The 23311-nt window shown below is 49.8% G+C and overlaps 1 protein-coding gene across 13 annotated transcripts in view; it reads right to left on the bottom strand.

Moving 5' to 3' along the window:
• TLL2 (tolloid like 2) overlaps nt 1-17825 on the bottom strand; it is a 106340-nt gene extending 88515 nt beyond the window's left edge. For all 13 annotated transcript variants that reach the window (XM_075107774.1, XM_075107772.1, XM_075107765.1 and 10 more), the window contains exon 1: nt 17593-17825. In XM_075107774.1, the coding sequence (XP_074963875.1) occupies nt 17593-17743 (151 nt within the window). In that variant the 5' untranslated portion in view covers nt 17744-17825. The remainder of the gene's footprint in view (nt 1-17592) is intronic.
• Nucleotides 17826-23311: the final 5486 nt, after the last annotated feature.

Consider the following 23311-nt stretch of genomic DNA (forward strand, 5'->3'; position numbering starts at 1 on the left):
TGCATAGGCAAACACGGTCTACCTTCCACACCTCCATAAACCGCTAACTCATTCCTAGTGCTTTCCAGTCACATTTGATCACTAACACATAAAATCTCCTAGAGCTTCATGGGAACCGAATGAATCTCAGTGAAGATTAGCTACAGCCACTTTGTTTTCAACCAGTTCAGTCCCTGATTCCACTCACTTTCCACTGATGCTGGGAGAAGAAAGAAGACAGGAGGGAAGACTGTCCTCCCAGGCCCCCATAGGAACACTGAGGCAGAGCATCGGCACGCATCCTGCCATGGTGCCACTCAGCTGTCTAAGAGACAGAGGTTTTTTTCATCCTGGCTCTGCAAGAGAAGAGAAAGGACCCCTGTCACTATCAGTCCCTTTCACCCCACAGCTGGATTTATTCCAGGAGCAGCATAATGCAGTCATATAATTAGTGACTATCATACCACATGAGCAGGACTGGATTGAAGGTGCAAAAGCAACTTTGATTTTGACATTTCCCAGACTTAATAAAATTACTTTACACAGGGAATGAAGACAACTTATTACCCAACAAGCTATTTGTGCCTCTGTATAGCAAACAGTCTTGTGTCAGGAGTGTGCCTGCCTTTGAAGTGGGAGGCTGCAGTTTGACAAAAGCAGGGATCAAAGGGGAAAGGGGACAGAGCTGCTATGAGGCGGCTGCCAGGATTTAACAGTGCCAGAAAGGTCTCCCTGCATTAGCCTTTCCCTGAGGCAGTGAAGCCCTTTTTTGGCTTAGGCTGTGAAAACACTTCCCAGCCCCGGGCAGACCAATGTCAGGAAAAACTCCAGTCCAAAGAACTGCAAACTAGAAATTGGTTCCAGTTTCCCACAGCAGTAAGCCAGGCCTTGCCAGCAGCACCCCTGGGCATCGGCAGGAAGCAGGGTCACCAGCACCGCTGGAAAATGAAGGTACCAGAAATGGGAAGTGGCTCATTTATTGCAGGACACTTGTACTGGGACAGAAAGAGGACTCGGTGCCCAGACATTCACTCCAGTGCCTGCTAGTTTTCAACACCTCCTGCTCCTCCAGAAGATGCCACAGACAGAGGATTAGCTCAGCAGGAGAACCTGAGGAGGCTGTAGCAAACCACTCTCCCTCCCACCATTAGCAGAAAGGATGAGCAGGGGGACCTGCCCCCGGGCTCCCTCTCAGGGAGCAGGATTCCCATGCCAGCTCTGGATCAGCGGAAAGAAAAATGCAAGCACTTTCCAGAAGGGCTGCCCCCATCAAAAAGAGTTTCCAGCTATTGAGCTATTGTAACAACCCAGCAGCAGCAAATCTGCTTCCCTCCCGTCAGCTATCCCTCTGCATCCACATCAACACCACAGCTTTTAACCCGTCAAATGCCAGTGCTTCTCTGCACGGTAAAGTACACACCTGTACTTTAATATTAACCTTGCACAAGATTAAAACAACTGTAAAGCAGCATTGCCTAGCATGGAGGTCTTCAAGCTGTGCTCCTCTTCTTCCCCTCCAGATTTTCCACAGACCTGCAGTATAGTGGGGAGCAAACCTTCACCCACTCTTCATGCCCTGCAAGAGAGGACAGAGCTCTCTCCCTCACCTCCACACGCAGCAGTCACGCAGCACACACACCGCTCCTGACAATGTTGATATGATGGAGACTGTTGAACTGCAGCGCTAACGGAGAGGTGATGCTGTCGTGGTTTAACCCAGCCAGCAACTAACCATGGAACTGCTCACTCACTCCTCTCCCAGCCCCAGTGGGATGGTGGAGAGAATCAGAAGAGTGAGAAAACTCATGGGTTGAGATAAGAACAGCTTAATAATTGAAAATATAATAAATAACAACAACAACAACAACAATAATAATAGAATACGCAAAGCAAGTGATGCATGATGCAATTGGTCACCAACCCACTGACTGATGCCCATCCCATCCCTGAGCAGCGATCGCTGCCCCCAGCCATCTCCCCACAGCTTATATACTGAGCATGACATCATATGGTATGGAATACGCCTTTGGCCAGTTGGGCTCAGCTGGCCTGGGTGAGCCCCCTCCCAGCTTCTTGTGTGCCCGGCAGAGCACGGGAAGCTGAAAAGCCCTTGACTTAGTGTAAGCACTAGTTAGCAACAATTAAACATCAATGTGTTATCGACATTATTCTCATATTAAATCCAAAACACAGCAATATACCAGCTACTAGGAAGAAAAATTCATTCCATCCCAGCCGAAACCAGGACAGACGCAAACACGTCAACCCAATTTTTATTTTACTGCGCCAGGAGGCAACTGAGAACACCAAGATCCTTGAATGTTTAGTTTCCCTAGGATGAACTGTAGCAACACAAAGATACTGTCAGCACCACAAAGAAAAAGTTTTGCAGCAAGCACAGAGATTCATTCTTTGTTTTTATTTAATGCTGGCTAGGCAAGATGAGTATAGTTCACTGTGTCCTTTCACATCAAAGGTGCCCTTACTGCAGGAATGGCAAAGCTGTCACAAAGGAACCCGGTATTATCGGATGAGGAACCTGTATTTCTGTGTCTGGTGATGGCCTCATATGCTAAGGCTGGTTTTGTCTCCTCACCAGGTCTGACTGCACATGAAAGGTCACAGGATCAATGACAAAAGGCAAGACAATGGGTCAGAGAGCAAGGGAAAGAGGATCACATCGACATATTTCTCTGGGCTTATTGCTAGTAGGCCCTTTTACAACCATACAGTAGATGTTGAAAATCAATCACAATTCATGTGAAACTTTTTCTGCTCTACTAGTCCTAGACGCAGGGCAAACAACCATTGGGAAGTTTGAGGAAGACAACCCAAGGAACCTCACAGATCTAGAATTGATAAATAAACCCCAAAATATTCCCCCAAAAGAAAGAATAACGCACCGCACCAAATACAGATGCTTCTGCCACCAGCAGAGAATACTGCATATAAACTACAGGGAGGACATGCGCTGTCACAGCATGCTCTCCAAGTGCCATCAGAACGAGGACAAGTTGTAAACTTTCACAAGTTAGGAAGTGCTCCTGAAAGCTCTCCTGTGTTCTTAAAAGTTGTTTTTCCCTAGTCACCCCTAGCTCCTAAACAAGATCCCAAACTAGCTGAACGCCAGTTATAAGGTCACGCAATCAAAGCTTCAGGAACAGCATGCTCTGTATTCAGGGCAATCCACAGCACTGCCTTCATATTTCCTTCTGTTGACGTTGATAGAGGAGGTGTATTTATTCTCGTGCATCTTGACTTCTCCACCCTGTCCAACAGAGCTGAATGAGCACTACTAGAGATCTGCTGCTGACTCTACAAGGATCTTCTTTTTTATGCTTCTTAACCTCACTGGTTCACCCACTGACTGTCCATGTGGTGAACAGCACCAGCAACCATCTGTAGGTACCGCAACAGAGAGCTACCAGCCTAGGGCCACCATACGCTGCTATCACAGCGGCCAAATGCTTAGCTGAGACTGGGTAAAGAACACCTTGTTTATCATCCTTCTGAGGGGCCCAGCAGTAAAGGCACAATGTCCTTCCCTGAAATCAGGACCATCACAAACACAAGGTGCTTTTTGAAACCATGCCTTCAGCAATAAAACTGACTAAAAACTCTAGCAAAATAACAGAAGTTTCAAACTTCTAGTACTAGAAGATATCCAGATACTACAGTGGTGAGTACGTTACCTCTGGGTTCCGACACTGCCCTCCGTTCCATCACCCCCCACCACAACTTGTTAGACACTTCCCTGGAGAGGACAGCCATTCGGACAATGGCACGCACCTCCACTGGTCAGCCCCTCTCCACTGCAAATGAATTAATGGGCACATTCAAAATTGTCCCTCGAAGAACCGAGTGGTCCAATAGTCACCTGCAAAATGTGCTGCAGAGATGCACTAAGAAATTTCCCCAGGGTGTGGAGCGTGGCTGCTACTGCTCACATTTCCCCTCCTCTTCCCCAGCCAGCATGAGCTCCAAGTTCCTCAAGACAGGATTTTTTTGCAATAGCAAAGGGTAAGTATTTTCTGCTATTAAAACTAGCTGGGTTTCCCTGAATCCCCCAAGACAGACACAACATACGGGAAACTGTGGTCTAAAAGGAAACAAGAATGGAAACTGGTAGACAACACTAACTAAACCAGCTGCAACACCTTATGCACCGGCCCACATGTGGATAAGAAAAGAGTAAAGGGATGCTGCAGTTAAGCTCTGGCACTTCTCTTCCCAGGATGCTAAAAGCTTATGCAGGTTCAGAAAGAAAGCAGACGGAAGACAAATCTATCCAGGATCATTAAAGATGAACCATATCTGGCTCAGGAACTATGGACTCTGCTACAGTCAGGAAGACTTTCTGGACTTATCACTGTTCTGCCCTGCTTTTCTACACCTCTCTTGGCATTTGCTGCTGGCCCAATGGAAGCATGCTACTGAGTTTGTTTGGAGGCAGACCAGCCATTCTTAGACATTAACATTACATTTCGAAGGGATCATTTCAGCTTTAGCAAAGCTCCAAACACAAAGGAGCAGATTTATAAAAGGCCTTTAGAAAGCCTTTTCCAAGTGCTTATCCATACTTTTAGGCTCCCAACTAACTTTAAAATTCCGGTCTGAACTGCCTTTGGTGGAAAAGGTGGAAAATTTTTATAGAGCATCTTTTATAAAACAGCAGGATGTAATCACCTCTCTTGTATGTTCCTAGAGAGAAGTCACAGTAAAACATACAGTACGTTGGGCATTGAATGACAGGGCAAAGTAGGTAAGCAGAGAGGGAATAATGTGGTTACCAGCTGGGAAACTACTGAACGTGCAGAGCCACAGATCAGTCTTCATGGCTGGAATGCTTCTCTGATTTCCCCCACTAGTAATTTTACTCTGACCCACCTCAGAGAGCAACAATAGCAGGCTGGATCCAAAGCACCACGGATGGTTTCAGAAATGGAGGAGTGTTCAGAAGAGCTTGCTTTGCAGGGCCCAACTTCCAGGCAGCAAGAGGGTGAGGGAGAAAATGCAAGGCTGAGATCACCCCCAGACACATTCAGCTCGTTCAAAGCTTCCAGCAGGGGGATTTAGCCAGAGCTTAAAGCAGTTCTCTGTGACTCTTTGTCATAGGAGTGTAGGTACAAACAAACAGGAGCTGGGACAAAGGGAGTCAACATACATTTTATTAGTAAGAAGTTAATCGGCTTAAAGTGTGCAACTAAATAAGCAAAGCTTACATTAAAGCGACCCGCCAAGAAAAGATGCCATGGAAATAAAGTTATAGGAAATACAATATAGTCCCTATGTTCTTTTGTAATCCAGCATGATAAATATTCATGATTCTGGGTTAATGGGGTACCCAGCTCTCAGCCACCACAATAGTTTTTTGTTTATTCTCAAGACCATGAACTTTGGAACCATGAACCTGAATTTCAGAACTCTGCATTCATGCATGTTAGCAAAATTCGGGGCAAGGCAGGGGGATGGAGACAACACCAGGACCTTGGTTTGTGACAGCATAATGGCGGTTGCTGACAGGTTTTTTGATAATGAGTAGCAAGAGTCCCAGGATGCACAGGACTCCTGTATCCATCACCCTCTCTGCCTCACCACCAGAAGAAGAATGAGAGAAGAGTCGTCACCTGCAACGCAACTCATCCCTCACCTCCAGCCTCTCCAGAACATGGCTTATTACAAAGCTTCTCTCTCCCGGGGACGATGGCATCCTCAGGCCAGCCCTTGGGGAAGCAGCAGCTGCCTGCATCACACAGCACCACGGAGCAGAGACAAGGTCCACCCCTTAGGCAGGAAGGAAGACCTGTACACGCTAAACACAAGCCCTTGAGCCTTCATATTGACTGGGAGGGCATTTTGGCATTCTGAAAACAGTCCTGCAGGTCCAAGCTCCAGCCCAGGATTCACACCAGATAGCAAACGTCCTTGCAAAGCACATTTTAAAGAGTCCCAAACCTCCCTAGCCAGCCCCGCATCCAGCCGATCTTTTGACGGTGCCTTCTGCCGATAGCAACATTGCCAGCTTTCCCAGTTTTGCTATGAGACGTTCCAACATCTCTGCTCCAAGTTGTATTAACATGTACAGATTACTGCTCCCCCTTTCAAGGTGTGTTAGGAGTCTTTGGGGTTAATGAAGGACATGAGGAAACTTCTTAATAAAAAGAAAAAACATAGAAACTGAAATGCAAAGCCTTGAAAGCAATGAGGGAAACAACTTTAAATGCTGAATCAAATGCACCTTAAGTCACTTGAACTTGTTGGTTTGTTTCCCCGCATCCACTCACAACTAAAAGTGAAGGTTATGATCCAGTAAGGTCCTCAGGGGCTTCCTGGTATATCCCACTCACCAAAGTACCACCCTCTCTCCCTAGAAACACTTCCCATTAGCTCTTCTCCCTTCTCCTACATAATGTACTGAGCCACGAAAGCAAGCCTTCAAACAGCCTGGCCCAAACAGCCAGGCTCCGCTTTGCTGTGGCTAGGAGCACAGCTCTCCATTCTGTCTCACTGTGGGTCAGGCTGCTTGGTCTGCAGTCGGAGCTCGTGCCCCTTCACTGACCCCTCAGGGTTTCATTGCTTATTTTAGGGAAAGTGCAGCCTAATATTTGTAAACTAACAGGCTCCGTTCTTCACGCACCTCCCTTTAGGACAACCTGGATGACAAACCTTGCCACAGCAAGCTTTATTTCTCCCCTTGGACAGAGCTCCTCATTCTGATCAGCTGAACCTGAGCAGCCATAGGACAGGTAGTGCAAAGGTCAACCATTTCTTTAGAGTACAGCTTCTTGTAACAATACAAAAGTCTAAAATAAACAACAGTGCTCCCTTAGATTTTAAGTCTTTGATGCTTCAATTGCAATACTTCTACACAGGACTGCCTTAAAATATTCATACATAAAGAAGAGGAATTTAGCAAGAACCATGAAAGCCGATAAATTAATACACAAGCTGAAAGTGTACTTTCAGAAGGAAAAGTGTTTCTCCAACTAGTGAAATATCTGCCTTGAATCACAGAAAGGCTCTGTATAAAAATAAAATACACTAGTAAACAGCAACAGCCTTCTCAAAACTGAGGTATCCTGTCCAGAAAGCATGCGTTTAGTATTTACCTTTGTAATATTTTGTCTGTGCAATAGCTGCATTAGCATAAAGATGACTGTCCAGAGGGAGGCATACACAGATGTGCACAGGAGGAAGGGAACTTGTAGGGAAGAAAACACTTTCCCCATGCCCTGTGTAGAATTCTGCACAGAATGTCCTATTCCTCCTGAAACAGGGGACACCCCCACGCCCCCCCCAGCTCCAAGGACATGCCTGTTCCCCTCCCACTTGCCAAAATCTAATTCTGTAATGACGAGCCAGTGGGACAGTCCAAACCTGGCAGCTCCTTCCACTCCACACCAAGCAGAGGTCTAGCTACGAAATACACCGGCACAGCAAAAGCATCAGGATCCAGCTGCCAGCACCGCCCAGGAGGACAGAGGAGCTGCCACACTTGATAGCTTGAGGCTCTCCATTTCGCACGTGCTTGCAAACACCAAGGCAGGCTCACCTCTGCCAGGAGATGAGGGATTGCACGATGGGCAAGGAGGGCAAAAAGAACAGAAAATGCTCCTCTCAACGTCCAGACAAAAAAAGAGGGCAGCCAGGAAGTTTTACTCCTCATGTCAACATCCCATTACTAACCAGCACTCTTCCTTGACAACAAAGCTTTCCAAGAAAAGGCAGACTTGGGCACTCGAGCAATGGCCTTAGGATATCCCACTCCCCGCCCAGGAAACAGGAAAAAAAACCAACCAAAAAAACCCAGCGTATCACATATCACCTTCTTACTGAAGCATGACAAAGAAGAGAATATATGGCAGAAGAGGCCAAAGAGGGGAAAACCAGAAATCAATAGGATCTAACAGAGCGTGACAGAAAATCACTTCCCCCATAAAAAGAGGTTACTTGCCAGGTTAATGAATCTTTTCTGTGCTGTACTTAGACACCCAGGAAATGGAAGGGGTCACAGGAGCAGTGTGGGTGGGAATGCAATCCCTAGAACATGCTTTCAAGAACAATCAAAGGTTAGAGATTAAATCCAGGCAGCAGTCAACCACACCACACATGAGCAGCTTGGTACACGGGCCAGCTGCAACTCAGAGCAAAACACACTTCCAACATCAACAGCACAGCAAATAACGGGCTTCTCTCCGCTGTAAAAACAGCCCGACAGGCCACCCAAGCCCCCCCAAAGGGTTGACACCAAGAATCGGAGCATCTCCGCTTGCACAGGTCAGTGGTGCCAGCAGGGACAAAACAAACTGGTCTGTAAGTCTCTGAGTAACTGCAGCGGGACCACAAAGAAACAGCCCGCACAAAAGGTCACACTGTGCAAACAACTAAGAAAGCTCTTAGCCCAGCAGCCAAAACTTCTCAAAACTCACTTCTAGGTAAAGGCCTGTGCCTTACTCTTGTTGGGAATGCACAGACAGCAGACAAACCAACAGAGGAATGTCTGTGCAATGGCGGGGTACAAGCTCTGAGGGCCACACAAGGCTGAACTAGACCTCTGGAGTATCACGCTCATCCCAAGCCAGGTGCATGTAACGTTGAACTGCGGTTTCTTCTGTCTGGAGCTCGACTGACAGGCTCCATAAAAGAAGTGCAGACCCTTGCTGTCTTATCACTCCCCTGTCCACATCTAGCTTGAGCTACTAATAATAGGCCACCCAAGGAATAGCCTTACTTCGGCCCAAGATACTCAGTAAGGGAAATGCAGGTACATGACTTCCAAACTTTTCAAAGCCACCTAACTCGTAGGTAACTATATGAGGTTCCCCCACTGCCTGCCAGGATCATTTATCAACTGCTTTTTCTCTGTCTGGGGCCTCCTGACTCCAGTACAGCTCAGACACCTCTGCCGTGTAGCTATGCAAGCTTCCCTTGCAGCGGCTGCCTCATTTGCCACCCACTCCTCAACTTCTGCAACGGAGACACGGACAATGCAGCCCAAAAGCCCCCTTTGTTACCCCTATTTGATGCAGTCTCAGGGCAGACACGCTGCCCGGGACAGCTGTTCGAGACAGACCACGTTATTCAAGTCTACCTCGGTGCCCAAGGAGCTACATTGCAAGCTCCAAAGCAGACCTAATGCTGGCATTTCTGCAAGAGGGAGTTTTGACTTTGCAAGTCCAGCATATCTAAGTGTTTTTATATCTGGGGAACTGGCAAAACCAATACCTTCATCACACAGCATCCTGTCAATACACACCCAGTGCGGACAGTCCTCGACTCCCACAACGGATACCTGCCCCTGGAGCAGGGCCCTTCCGCCAGGGACAGCCAGTAGTAGAGGGGGGCGGGGCACAGCTGGTAAATACATCTCTCTCCTCCAAATTCTGCTCGCAGAAATGAATGAACACCACCCAGCAGGTCTCATCTGAAATTCAGTGCACAAAATACCAACCAAAACAGCTAATTTTGCCAAAGTTCAGAGCAAATGAAGATGCTGCTGATTAGGCAGTGCTATTTGCAGGCAATGCTATCTAAGTTCAAAGTGGCACTGATGAGGCGTAGGAGGTGGGTGACACCCACAGCCATGACACCAAGACTGGAAAAAGGCAAGTCTCAGCATCCTCCAGGACTGTATCTACCAGCTTCTAATAACCCAACAAAGGGACCCAACCGTACTGCAACACTAACTCTCAACAGGAAGAGATCAAACACTCAGCACACTTGAACTTGTGTCTTGTAACATGGTGGTACAGTTTGCTCTGCAAATAGCTTTAAGGTTTGTGGATGGGGAGGTTAAATAGATGCGTTTTGCTTTGGTGCTGATATTTGCACGAATACAAAGTGACTTGAGAGGACGTGAACTTCCGTTCTGATCTAAAGCTGAGCCAATTCACAGACCAGCAGCAGCTGCGGGTGTCGGACAATTTGTATCAGTCGAACCAGAGGGTGATTTACCAGTGGCTGGGGTTTCGCACGGGCTTCCTTCTCAACATGAAGTTAAACATTTCTCTCCATTCCACGCTGGGCTGACACAAACTGGCCAAGAAAGAGTAATCGATCATTGAGAGTTCTTTACTCACAGGCTTCCTTGCACATTTAAGCTGTTTCTACTGACAGGGAACTGCTAGAGTGGACCTGAACATCATTGGAGATCAACATTTCTGGGAGCTCAGCTACGGCAAAGTGGGGAAGGGGGGGAAAGCAGAAGACGTAGTACCTGAATCAAAACAACAGCCAGTTTCTACTCAGTCATCCATCCTTTCTGAGCAGTGAAAGCACATCTCAGCACTAGTTGAAAGCTGTTTTGTTGTAGGTTTGTACCTGCACCACTTGTGATTAAGGACAACCAGGTCATTCAGTGTCAGAGGTGCCCCCTTCCTTCCAAGGTTGCCTGTCTCCAAAAAGAGCAGACAGACCTCCTCAGCAGGTCAGTGTTCTCCCCTGTCCCGGCACAGACAGCTCCGGACTCTGATTCACGGAAGGCGGCCACACCATTTCCCTCTGGTTTCTCGAGGGCAAGGGGAGTTCAGCACATCAACCCATCTGCTACAGCAAATGGCCCGTTGCACAGAACTGGTTCATCACACGCTACGCAGCAGGTAAATGCACACCACAGCGCAGGGCTGCTGTTCAGGTGAGTGAGGATGGAAGAACCTACAGAGCACGGGGAGAACAGCATGAGTTACTGCTAGGGTGGGAGAGGAGACAGGGTACCCCACAGCCACAGCCTTTTTAGCACAGTTTTAGCAGTGAGAAAGAGGTGGCTTACCAGTTAAATGCAGCTAGTTCTTGGGTTAGCCCTCCAGCAAGGCGTAGATACACTACACGGGAGATGAGGACAGCAGGAGAAAAAAAGCCTCCAAGCATTACTGCAAAGGTAGACTAGAACTACAGAAACGGAAAGTGCCTCAAACCAAAATCTTTGGCTTTGTGGACTTTTGAAGCCTGGAAGACTTGCGGCACAGTTTCTAAATGCCTTTGGCTGATGCTCTGTGACTTACTAATCTTATGCCACAGAACACCTGAGGAAGCCAGTCTTCATTGATCAAACCTGCGCAGGCTGTGGTCAAGGGCAAACAGCTGTGAGCTGCACCCAGACTACAAAGTTCAATAAAAGCTCTACAAGGTCTTTGTGGAGAAGTATCCCTGACAACTCCAAACACCTCTTCCCCACCCCACCATCCTTCTTTAACAAAATAAATGTGCCCCTTCCCCAAGTCCGACCATCCCTTGTCTTGTCCATTGCTAAATCCCAAGGCATAGGTATAGCACAGAGTGTTACATCTCACACAGGACAAGCAGATCCAACACACCCCAAGAAGTGTCAAAGATCAAGCACGCTTTTGTCAGATCCCAGCTAGGCAGCTAACACTGGAAGGACTTCAGACCCAGATCTCAAGTGCTCCTTTGCCCAGTGATCATAAAGGTTTTTTCTCAAATTCCCCAGGCCAATGGCTTCTGTACCTGGGAATCTCAAGCTGCAAGAAAATGGTTAGTGGTTATTTTTTTCTTTAAGCCACAGCCATTAGCTTGTGCTTAGCTAGGATTATAATAAAAGTCACCTTAAACCTTCCCTTTGAGGAGACAACTTCTGTTGCAGCTCTACCTCACTGCAAAATACAGCCTCCCCAACGGCAAACAGCTGCATCACTGAACGCATATAAAGACGGAGTATCTCCAGTAGTCGTCACCCACCTGTTTTCCATTCTGTAACTGCTGTCACCTCCCCAAACCAGGTAAATTAAAGACTGAACAGCCTGTTCCCTCATTCTTTCCCAGACCACCCAAAAAGGTTCAATCAACTTCCTCCTACAGCATTTAACCCTTCCTGCAACCTACCAGAGAAAAAATATAAGGGGAATGATTGCTTGTGAGAGCTTTCTTCTTCCTCCACAAGTAACACAATGGATCTGTGCATCCAACAAAGAAAGCAGCATCTGCATCCCACTCAAAATCCAAGCAATACTCAAGCGACCTGGACTTTACTGATCCTGTCTTCCCCTTCTCATTTGATCACCCCCACCCCCAAGGCTTTCAGTTCCTAACAGCAAATTCCTCAGCTTCCTGCAGAAACGTCTGCATGTGACTTCAGATGTTTGCACCGCAACCCAAACAAAATTTGCTGCCTTCAGAACAAAAAGTGCTGTGCCTATACGAAGAGAGAGCTAGAAGGAACGAATGACAGCAAAGCACAAGTTATGTATCTCTGCGAGAGCTTCTCTCAGGACAGCGCTCAGGGTGTGGGGCCTCTGGTGTGGGGCTTTTAGAAGCTGGTGGATCAAATCAGCAGGTGGAACAGAAACAGGGATGCACAGCAGTACCTTGCAACTGGACAAACTGCATCTGCCCTTGAAGGACCAATGGCTCAGCAGGAAAAGCTGTTCTACCGTCGCCAAACCGCTTCTCTAACAACTCTTCTAGTGATAAAGAAACGGGAGATGGGACTACTGCTAAGCTCCCTAACAGGGCCTGCGCCCTCACACCCCTTGACTCAGTTCTTCCCCTTCTGAGCTCACATCCCCAGCACTCTGCAAAATCCCTCAGGACTAAATCACTTTGCCGGCGCCATCTCCCTGCCAGAGACCTGCTTCCATTTCACAGCCCCCTCACGCCAGGTCTGCCTGCGCAGGAGCTCTGCAAGCAGCAGCCCAGAGCAAAAACCGCCTCTCTGATCAAAGTCTCATGGAAGGAAACTGAACTTGCTTGCAAGGCTCATTTGTGCCTATAGGCAATTCCCCCTCAGTCCGGCTCTCCTCAGCAATGCAAACCGTCCCGAAGGGTACTTGAGGCACGCACAGGCAGCAGGAGCCCTGACACTTCTGGCATCTGGTTCAGGAGCACAGGGCTAGGCTGGCAGCAGGGCTGCCTGCCTCCTGTCGCAGTCATCTGCAGAGAAACGCTGCGTTGCCTGTTTGGTCTGGGAGTCAAGACTCGGAGGTTGGCCCATGTCTGGACTTGGTCAGCCTATAGGCAGGACATGTCACACGAGCATAAACTGCCTGGCCAGAACAGACAGTACTGCGTCAAGAAACAGGGGACTCCAACACAGGCACCCCCAAAGGACCCCACCCTCAAAGACGAGCCACTGAGGGAAGTGCCAAGCAACTGCACCACCAGCTCACAAAGGGCAGGAGGCACCATACTAAGAGCCAAACGACCCAGGAACCAAGATGCTGAGACCAAACCGCAGCTTTTTCTCCTCACCTGCTGATTTGGCAAGTGGAAAAGAGCCTCATCATAGGCTTACTACTGGAGGGAATGGGTCATCAACCCTGTAAATATCCAGGGGACAAATTATTCAGTGCCCAGCTTTCCTTCCTATTTATGTCTCCCACCTCCCCTTGCTGACTTAAGTTGGAGTATACCATCTCCAGAGGTCACTTTGAACCTCAGAGATTCTGCTTTTCATCCTAAATTAAAGTTCATATAAGCTTGCACCAAAATAACTACCAGAACAAATTACAGCCTATTTAATTCCTTTGGTTCCAGTTTGCCTGAGGAGCCCCAGAAGGATGCGCTTGTTTTGTTTAGCAGGCATCCATAGTTCCTCCCGCTGCCTGGCTGTCAGGCAGCCTGCACCCTAGCCCAGGTATCTTAAGCTGGACCCTCTAATCAGCAGATCTATCCAAGCACATGCCAGGCTTACGACATTTTTCCGCCTATAACGGAGCAGATCAGGGCAGGATCCTTTGCACTGTTCCCTTTGACAAGCTCCAGTGACCTGCTGCAACACTCAGCAAAACCCACTCAGCAGAGTCAGCACTGTCACCTCTCCTGGCAACCCAAACCGACAGTGCAGCCCTGCCTCAACGGCCCCTTTAGCAGCCATTCAGGCATCTTTCCCTCTCTTTCTACCCTGTCAAAAAGGCAGGAAAGCAGCCACAGATTAAGAAAAGGAAATCCTGGACAGCTGGAGTTAAGAGGTTGAGCAGCAGGCTCATTATGGCCCATCAGCAGAGCCCTGGTAACTAGACACATACTTGTACCAGCAGCTCAGTAGTTGCAGTGATTTAGGAGCATTGTCCGTCCTGCCTTGCTGCTGGAGATTATTTCACCCTTAACTACTCCAACAGAGAGGAGCATGTCATAGAATCATGTGCCAGGCTTTTCACTCCCAGTCTAGCAGATCAACCATTGACAGTCTGCGCTCAACCTCAGGGCATGAGCTGCAAGGGTGAGGAATTGGCAAGCTTTCATTTCATAACCTGCCAGATCTAAATCCATCACGGCCTCTGGATCACAGCCATTAGCCTGCAGCAAAAAAAAAGAAGTAAAGCACTATAGTTTTAACAGCTTTGGAAAACATGTACGTGGAGCAGCAGTTTGTGTTCGCAATGGGCTGAGAGCCTGCATACAATCTGCAGCCACAAGACCGTGCACAGGAGCCCGCGCACAGGAGCCCGTGCCTACAGCAGCAACAGAAACATCACTGCAAGTCGCACGGTGCCAGCTCTGTTTCCACAGACCGTCAGAAACCTTCCCTTGCAAAACATACCAGGCACCTGAGCTTTCCACAGTAGGTCTGCAAGCACTGCTCTCTCACCAGCCACGCTTCTACACAGATATTGAGACCATCCCATCAGTGCCTAAGCTCAGGCCCAAGGAAGTTAGGACAACTTGTCACTGCTATAGCACATCAGGAAGAGAGCACGACAGACTGCCTATATATGCATTAGACAACAGCCCTGACATAGCCCATCTCAGAGGGGCAATTCCGTTACAGGTGTCTTCACCTTGTCTCACTTACAGAAACAGATCTCTTCGCTCATTATCCTTGGCTGGACTGACCCTTTGGGGTGGTGTTCTCAGCAGTGAACACCTGCTTAGCTCTACTAATGGTCTAGCACTGGAAGAGGAAGAAGGCTGCCAATGCAAGGCAGGGGGAGGAGGAGAGGCAGGGTCTAACACAGGTCCATGTGGTAAAAGTCTTGCTCTATTTTGGGGCTGGCTTTAAAAACTAGAGCGATTCAGTGCACAGAGATAAGTACACGGCATGTGAGGCATGTCTTGTAGCCCAAGTGCTCTGCGCTTCAAGATGATACAGCCCACGTGGAGAGAAACTGGATCAGAGAGCCAGAAAGCACAGTCAGGACAGACTGAAAGAGTCTGAGTCATATCGTCCATAGAAAAGACGGCTGAAACCCGAGAAAGCCGGTAACAGTGCTCACCGGTGAAAAGAGCTGCAGCAAAACAGAGTGCACCGTACTGTCTTCCACACCCACGCGGACTGGGGGGAAAAAGCAGACTTAAACTGCAGTACTGGAGCCTGAGGCAGACAACAGGAAAGCCAAGGCAACGCCGGGCAAGGCTGCCGAGCAGCCACCACAGACAGGTGCGTGGCCAGCACGGTCAGAAACACCAGCCCGGCCCTGGGCTCCAGGGGACGACTGTGTGACCTCCAGCGGTCTTGTGCTCTCCTTCCTCTCTATTGGAAAGAAGACATTGGAAAAGTATTAGAGGCAAACTCTGACAAGTCAGAATATAAAGATCATTTCTGCAATTGATCCTGACTGAATGGATTTGACAGGAAAAACACACATTAGTTTTTTTTGCCTACGAGGAGAGGAGGTGAGTATGTACAACGAAGGGAGGCTGCCATTTGTAGTCCAGGCTTTTCTCCGCATTCATGAAGAAGTGAGAGCTAGAGAGCCTAGAAAATGGTGGGGGCTGCAGGAAAAAGAAAGGGTCTTACAGCAAAGGCAGGTAAATGACAAGTTGGGAAATCGATTCTTTTTTTTCCTTTTCTGCCACAGGTTCCCTGTCTGATGTAGGTAAATCAATTAAAGTAAATGCTCTCTATGCAGCCCTTAAAGGAGCATTCCTCATCCTCTGTGTACTTGACCTGACAGTAACACCCAAGAGTCCCAAGTGCAAGTGTGGCACACTGGAGACGATGGCATATTTCTGTCCAAGCAAGGATAATACGTTTTCAGCTGGGAAGGCCAAAGCACTGCACCTGCAGCTTTCCAGGTCTGAACCAGAGCCATACCACTAAGACCTAGTTTCACTGGAAAGAGAGACGAATTCATTATCATTTAGAAGCAGACGCAAATACAGTAAGGCATGCTTGCGTGGGCTGGGTCCCATACTGATTAAAAACAATTTTAAAAACGCCACCAAACCATATATCAGATCACCAATGACTTACTGATCAAAAGAATGCTTTGTGCAAAAAAAAAAAAACCTCTGTGGAGCAAAGAGGACTGAGCTGAATTTTGGAATAAAATCCACCATTCACAACGCAGCCTGCGTGCAGGGCCAGCTAAACAACTTGCTATACAAGACAGCGGGGCTCTGATAGACGCTGCCTTGACAGAGCTCGTCTACGTGAGCTGATCTAGCTACAAGTCCCCTAAGAGCAGTCAGGAGAGAGCTGATAACAAGGAAAGCTATCACCACAGGACACTGAGGAGCAGCTAAGAAACCATTCAGGGGGCAAAGCCCCAACTCAAAAGACCAAGAACACCACACAAAGAAACTCCTTCCTTTTTTTCGATTCCTACAATGTTAAGAAGATAGGAGTTTGCACAAAGTTACCTATAAATGGCACAAGACTGACAAGGTATCGATGGCCAGCTCCCCAGCAGAGAAGCAATTCACAAGACCACGGTGGTCACCAAGAGCTAGAACCAAAGGGAGTAACAGCCACATCAAGGGTACTGCCCAGTCTTCCAACGAGAAAACCTGGAGTCATACTCCCTTCGAATTCAGATATTCGGGATGACAGAGCTCTTGGTGAAACCGAACGGTTAAAAAGGCTTAGAAGGAGCTCAGAAACGACCGAGTGCTGCCTAACATGGGAACGGAAAACTCTGAAGAAGGGATGGAGGAAGCAGCTGGAGGCTTCCCGGAAAGAATGCGGTAACTTGCACACAGACAGCTAGAAAGTCTCTGGATCCACCGGGAGGCCGGGCCGGTGCCCGGGGCGGGTCGCACCGGCTCCCGGCCCGCTGGGGGCCCCGGGGGAGCCCCCGCACCAGGGCTCGCCGCCGCCGGCGGGGGATCCCGTCCCCGGGCCCGCTCCGCCGCTGCGGGCCGGACAGAGCCCGCGACAAGTTGAAAGAGCAGCCAACAGGCTGCAAAAAGGCACAGAAAATGCTTATATGAGGGGTAGGGGGCACACCCCAGCAGCAAGATGCAAAGCACCGCTGGGCACTTCCCTGGCTTTGCGGAGGGGATGCGGGTGGGAGGGCGGTAACAGGTGGGGGAGTGGAGGGATGGGGGGAGCGGGGGGGGATATTCTTTTTTTAACCCCCCAGGCGTAGGCTCCTCCCCGGGGCTCAGCCCGCAGGTAACGGGGGCAGCGGGGGCGCAGGCTGGGGGGGGGGCAACCAGACCCTCCCCGCCGCGCCGCCCCGCACCGGCGAGACCGGGAGCAGCGGCGGGGGCCGGCGGGGCCTTTGGGGGGGGGGGGGGGGGGGGGGGCGGTGGGATGCCGAGGCGGCTCCCGGCTGGGGGGTCCCGCCGAGGCCAGCGGAGCCCGGAGCCGGTCCCCCGGCGCGGTCCCGGGCGGCGCGGGGGCGCCGAGGAGCGCTCCGCAGGGACACCTGTCCCCGCCACCGCCGGGCTTGCAAACTTCTCCCGGAGTTGCAGCCAGCGCGCCCGCTCCCCTACCGGCTTTGCAAGGGTCGCGGTACTCCGTCGGCTCCCCCGCCGGCTCTGGTTCCTCCACCCGCACGGCGGCTGCCCGCCCGCCCGCCCCCGCGGCGGGCAGGAGGAGCAGCGATAGCAGCAGGCGGCGGAGCGGGGCGGCCCCGCGGCCCATGGCGGAGCGGAGCGGAGCGGTGCGGTGCGGGCCGAGCTGCGGAGCGGAGCGGAGCGGTGCGCGGGGCCGCCGCCGCCGCCGCCGCGGGAGGCGGGGCCGCCGCCGTCACTCAGGCCAAGCCCAGCCAATCGCGTCTGCGCCCGCCCCTTCCCTCCGCTGTCCGAACTGGCCGGCAAAAGCACCAGTTCGAGCAACGGAATAAAGAAACGCAATCAAATTTATTAATATTACAGTTACTGTTACTATTTTCCCTCGAAATAACCGTTGCTTCAGGGGCAGCCGAAGAGAAATAGCTCATCCGCTGCCGGGAGAAACAATATTTCACATCGCAGCCCTAAAATCCGCGTGTGAGCGGAGTTGCGAGACCACGGATGGAGAAGGGGCGGGGGGGGAACCAACCGCAAACTAAGGAAAGGGAGAAATTAAGAAAGGTGGGACAAAATGTCAGGGTGTGCGCCTGTCCCTCTCAAGCGCTTTTTAAGTGCATTACAGCAGCTCTCAGGGGTAACTGGGCTGTCTTACTGGAAATCTGGGCTTTGGGATGATCCATATACAGCAAGGCTTGGGAAATGGGGCAGATAGATCATGTGCAAGATGCTCGGCTGCAGCAAGGAAAAAAAAAACCCAAACTAAAGAAAGGGAGAAATTAAGAAAGGTGGGGCAAAACAGGGCTTTAAACGAGAGGCAAAACGGGAGGGCAAACATATCAGGCTTCCCTGTGACAAGCTGTGGGATGATACACAATGGTTAGAGGGATGGGCTGCCAGTACGAGCCCTCAGCCTGTTGGCCAGAGGCGTGCTGGGGACACTGCAACACAGTCGAAGTGAGCTGGGAGCTCCTGACATAGAATCATAGACTCATAGAACGTCCTGAGCTGGGAGGGACCCACAAGGACCACCGAGCCCAGCCCCTGTCCCTGCACAGGACACCCCAAATTCACACCGTGTCTCTGAGGGCCTTGTCCAAGGGCTTCTGGAATAGCATCAGGCTTGGTGCCGTGATGCCTCCCCGAGGAGCCTGTTCCAGGGCTCCACCGCCCTCTGGGTGAAGAACCTTTTCCTAATATCCAACCTAACCCACCCTCCCCTGGCACATCTCCCTGCTATCCCCTCAGGTCCTAGGTAGTAGGAGCCAACAGGGAAACTTCCAAGAAACAGCTCAAGGGAAACAAGGGGTGTTCCACTAAGAAGGCGGCACGGCCAACAGCCCGGATGAAATGCCTCTACACAAACGCACACAACATGGGAAACAAAGAGGAGGAGCTGGAAACTACCGGGCTGCTAGAAAGCCATGACCTGACTGCCATTATGGAAACTTGGTGGGACGAATCCCGTGACTGGAATGTGGCTATCGATGGCTATGGGCTGTTCAGAAGGGACGGGTGATGAAGGAGGGGCGGGGGCGTTGCTCTCTGCATCAAGAAATCGGTATAGTGTAAAGAGCTGTCCCTGAAGAATAACGATGAGCAGGTGGAAAGCTTATGGGTAAGAACCAGAGACAGAGGCAACAAAGGAAACCTTGTGGCTGGTGTTTACCACAGGCCGCCTGATCAAGGGGAGCCTATTGACCAAGCCTTTTTCCTCCAGCTCCAGGAGGCTCCGTGCTCACAGGCTCTCGTCCTACTGGGGGACTTCAACCACCCTGACATCTGCTGGAAAAGCAGCATGGTGAGCTGTAGGCAATCCAGGAGATTCCTAGAATGCATTGAGGATAACTTCTTGAGCCAGGTAATAGACAGCCCTACCTGAGGGGATGCAATACTAGACCTGATGGTCACCAATGCAAGTGACGTCAAGATTGGAGACAGCCTGGGCTGCAGTGATCGCGCACCAGCGGAGTTCATATTCCTGGGGGATATGGGAAAAGCAAGGAATATAATCAGGACCCTAAATTTTAGGAAAGCAAACTTCCAGCTCTTCAAGGAGTTAGTCAGCAGGACCCCCTGGGAAACGCTCCTCAGGGACAAGGGAACAGGAGACCTGGCAGATCTTTAAGGATGCGTTCCATACAGCGCAAGAGCTCTCAGTTCCCAGGTGTAGGAAATCAGGCAAGAAAGGGAAGAATCGCATGGCTGAGCTGAGACACACTGGTCAAACTAAAGAGCAAGAGGGAACTGCACAGGCAGAGGAAGCGGGGACAGGCATCCTGGAGAGTGTGTAGGGGTGCTGCCTGGTTGTGTAGGGATGGGGTCAGGAGGTCCAAGGCGCAGCTGGAGCTGAATTTGGCAAGGGATGCAAAGAATAACAAGAAGGGCTTCTACAGGTACGTCAACCAGAAAAGGAAGGTTAAAGAAAGCGTATCCACCCAATGAACAAGAATGGTGGCCTAGTATCAACAGAGGAGAAGACTGAGGTACTCAGCAACATTTTTTGCCTCAGACTTCACTGGTAACCTCTCTCCTCACCTCTCCTGAGTTGATGGACCACAGGATGAAGACCGGGGGGTAAAGCCCCTCCTGCTGTAAGGGAAGATCAGGTTCATGACTACCTGAGGAACCTGGATATACAGAAGTCTACGGGACCTGATGAGATGCATCCCAGAGCCCTGAGGGAACTGGCTGATACAGTTGCCAAGCCACCCTCCATGATATATGAAAAGCCATGGCAGCCAGGTAAAGTCCTGAACTTTGAACATTGTGCCCATCTTGAAAAAGGGTAGAAAGGAGGACCTGGAGAACTACCAACCTGTCAGCCTCACCTCTGTGCCTGGGAAGATCATGGAACAGATCCTCCTAGAAGCTAGGCTAAAGCACATGGTGGACAGGGAGGTGATCTGAGGTAGCCAGCACGGCATCAGCAAGGACAAGTCCTGCCTGAACAACTTAGTGGCCTTCTAAAATCAAGTGACTATATCAGTGGACAAGGGAAAAGCAACGGATGTCATCTATCTGGACTTCTGTAAAGCTTTCAACATGATCTCCAACAGCATCCTTCTGTCTAAATTGGCAGATACAGATATGATGGGTGACTGTGCAGTGGGTAAGGAATTGGTTGGATGGTCGCATCCAGAGGGTAGTGGTCAATGGCTCGATGTCCAGATGGAGACCGGAGACGAGTGCTGTCCCTCAGGGTCCGTACTGGGACCAGTGCTGCCCCAGATGACATTTTCATCAATGACATAGACGGTAGGATCGAGTGCACCCTCAGCAAGTTTGCAGATGACAAACTTGGTTAGGGTTAGGGAGAGCTGACAGGTGTACAGGTTCAGTGGGGGATTCTTGGGGTGAACGTGCAGACCACAATCTCCCTGTGCCATAACTCTTTACCCCTTCAACTGCGTACTTCCAAGCTCCGACAGCAGCATCTCCAAGCAGTGTTTCCCATTACAGCACTGGCTCTACACCCTCCCTTCACTCAGGCAGACAATGGCTTGCCATCAGCTCTCCATAAATTTGTCACTTATCTTCTAGTCTACAGCAGTGAATGATACCCAAGCATAAAAAGGCACACCGTGATTCAGACATATACTCAGCAGCAATGCAAGCTACTGCAAACAATTCCTGCCTCTCCCACAGCACTGCCCATTTAATATTGGCTTCCCAGAAGAGATAAAGTCAGGAAATTAATATTGTCTCCAAACCTTTACAGAGGCCAAAAATGCTCCATCAAACCCGGGCATGAAGGCCATGGTCAAAAGCTCTGCTAACCGAATACACTAAAGTTTTCTACAGCTCCTGAAAAGCCCATCAGGTAAAGACAAACAAGTGGCTGGGGAGCGTGGAGGAGACTCCCTTCCACGGGAAGGGGAGGCTGGCATGAGCTGCCCACTTGCCACCCCAAGCATCAGGTTCCCTGCCTGCCTTCTGTAGCACATGGCACTGAGGAGACATAGCCTGCACAGCTACCCAGGGGGAGAGGTCAAGAAAGATAAAAAACAGATGTCATGTAAACAACTACCAGCAAGGTACCAGACATTACAGTAAGGGCACGCTAAAAATCTCTAGAGCACAAGACAATTTTGTGCATGTGATGGATGCGATCGTAGCCTCTGGTCAAGAAACACCCCGAGGAAAACTTCTAACACCAATGTTTATCTGTCTAATCTGCATTTTCGGGGGGCTGTAATCAAGGTGATGGCAGTCAGGTATCCACCAACACCTCAGAATCTCTCTCGTCGTCTTTTGAACTGTGGTATGAGACGGAGCAGGCTGGCCATTTAGTTCCATGGCCCCAATAAACGCAGCAGCTGGTCCATGCTAACACCCAAGACCTGCATTCAGTCTCGAACATCAGTGGTTCTGGTAATAGCTGAGTGGAAGACACGCCGCATTTCCTCCACTTTGTGCTTCCAAGCAGGACCCGGAGGATCAGAGGAGAAACCTGAAGGACAGGGAGGTCTGTCCACCAAGGCAGGTGGGGGAGTCTGGGTCACCCATGAGGGGAAGTCCCAGGCTACTCCAGGGGCTGTCACTCGCAGGACAGGCAGAGAAAACACACATGGGAAATGTCTCAGATTTTCACTGGAAGACTGAAACACCTTTTTTGGTGTACCAATCTTAGCAAAAATGAAGCAAAAAGAGGAATAACAAGAACACATTTCAACGGACAAGTCAAGATTGTGACTAGGACTTACTGCTAACGCTGGATAACACCACAGCTGCCTGACCATTTGCTTTCCCTGAGGATGCTCATTCCAAACTCTCCGCCCTTTACTCCTCACTGATGGTCACTAAACTGGGGCTGTAGCACCAAATTCGCCTGTTGAGATCAAGCCTGGAGAATGAGGGCACTTTCAAGAGGAGCCCTAAACGAGTCCATGTCCTCAGCAAACTCGTGAGGGTTTGAAATGTAGCTGACCCATCCATTGATGAGTGTCCTGAAAAAAAAAATGAAAGGAACGGTAATTTTGGAAACCAATTTAGCACTCAAGGCCTCATATGCACAGAAGCATCTTACTGCTGCTCTTGCTCTCACCATCTTAGCAGAAGATTACCGGTGGCTTTAGGTACAACTCTGGAAGACCTGACCCAAGACCTGCACAGAGGACAGACAAAATGACAGGAGCCTTCTTCAAATATGTAAAAGAAGAACAAGCATCAGCTGCACCAAGGCCAATTTAGGTTTCAGGCAAGCTTTCCAGCAGTAAAACAGGGAAGCCCTAGAGAAGATTGCCATGAAGAACCAAGGGCATTTCCATCACTGTAGGCTTTTCAAGAGGAACACAAGGCAAATACACACTAATGCTAACAGCTTTTACTTTTTCTGCATTAGGCTGCTACTTTCCATGACTTTGTCAGACATAGAGCAGAGCCTAATGCTTATTTTAAAAGGAAACACTGATCCCTTTCTATGCTCCAGAATTCCCGATTCCTATGAGGTAAAAGCACTAGGCAGTGCTTTCTCTCTGCTCTGTCAAGAAGGTCCTGGCAGCATTACTTTCTGAGGGTATGGGAAGCTGAAAAATAAAAGCTTGAATGCTTGCAAGGTTGGGTCCGCAGCTTTCCTGGCCAGCGTCATGGATCCGCAGGGCAAGCACTGCCCTTGTCAGAAGAGCAGAGATTTGGGCTGTCACCCAGTTAAGAACAGAAGCTTTTTGACCACATCAAAACTGTTTGCTAACATCTTCCA

This window comes from Phalacrocorax aristotelis, chromosome 12 (assembly GCF_949628215.1).
Source record: "Phalacrocorax aristotelis chromosome 12, bGulAri2.1, whole genome shotgun sequence".
NCBI lineage: Eukaryota > Metazoa > Chordata > Aves > Suliformes > Phalacrocoracidae > Phalacrocorax > Phalacrocorax aristotelis.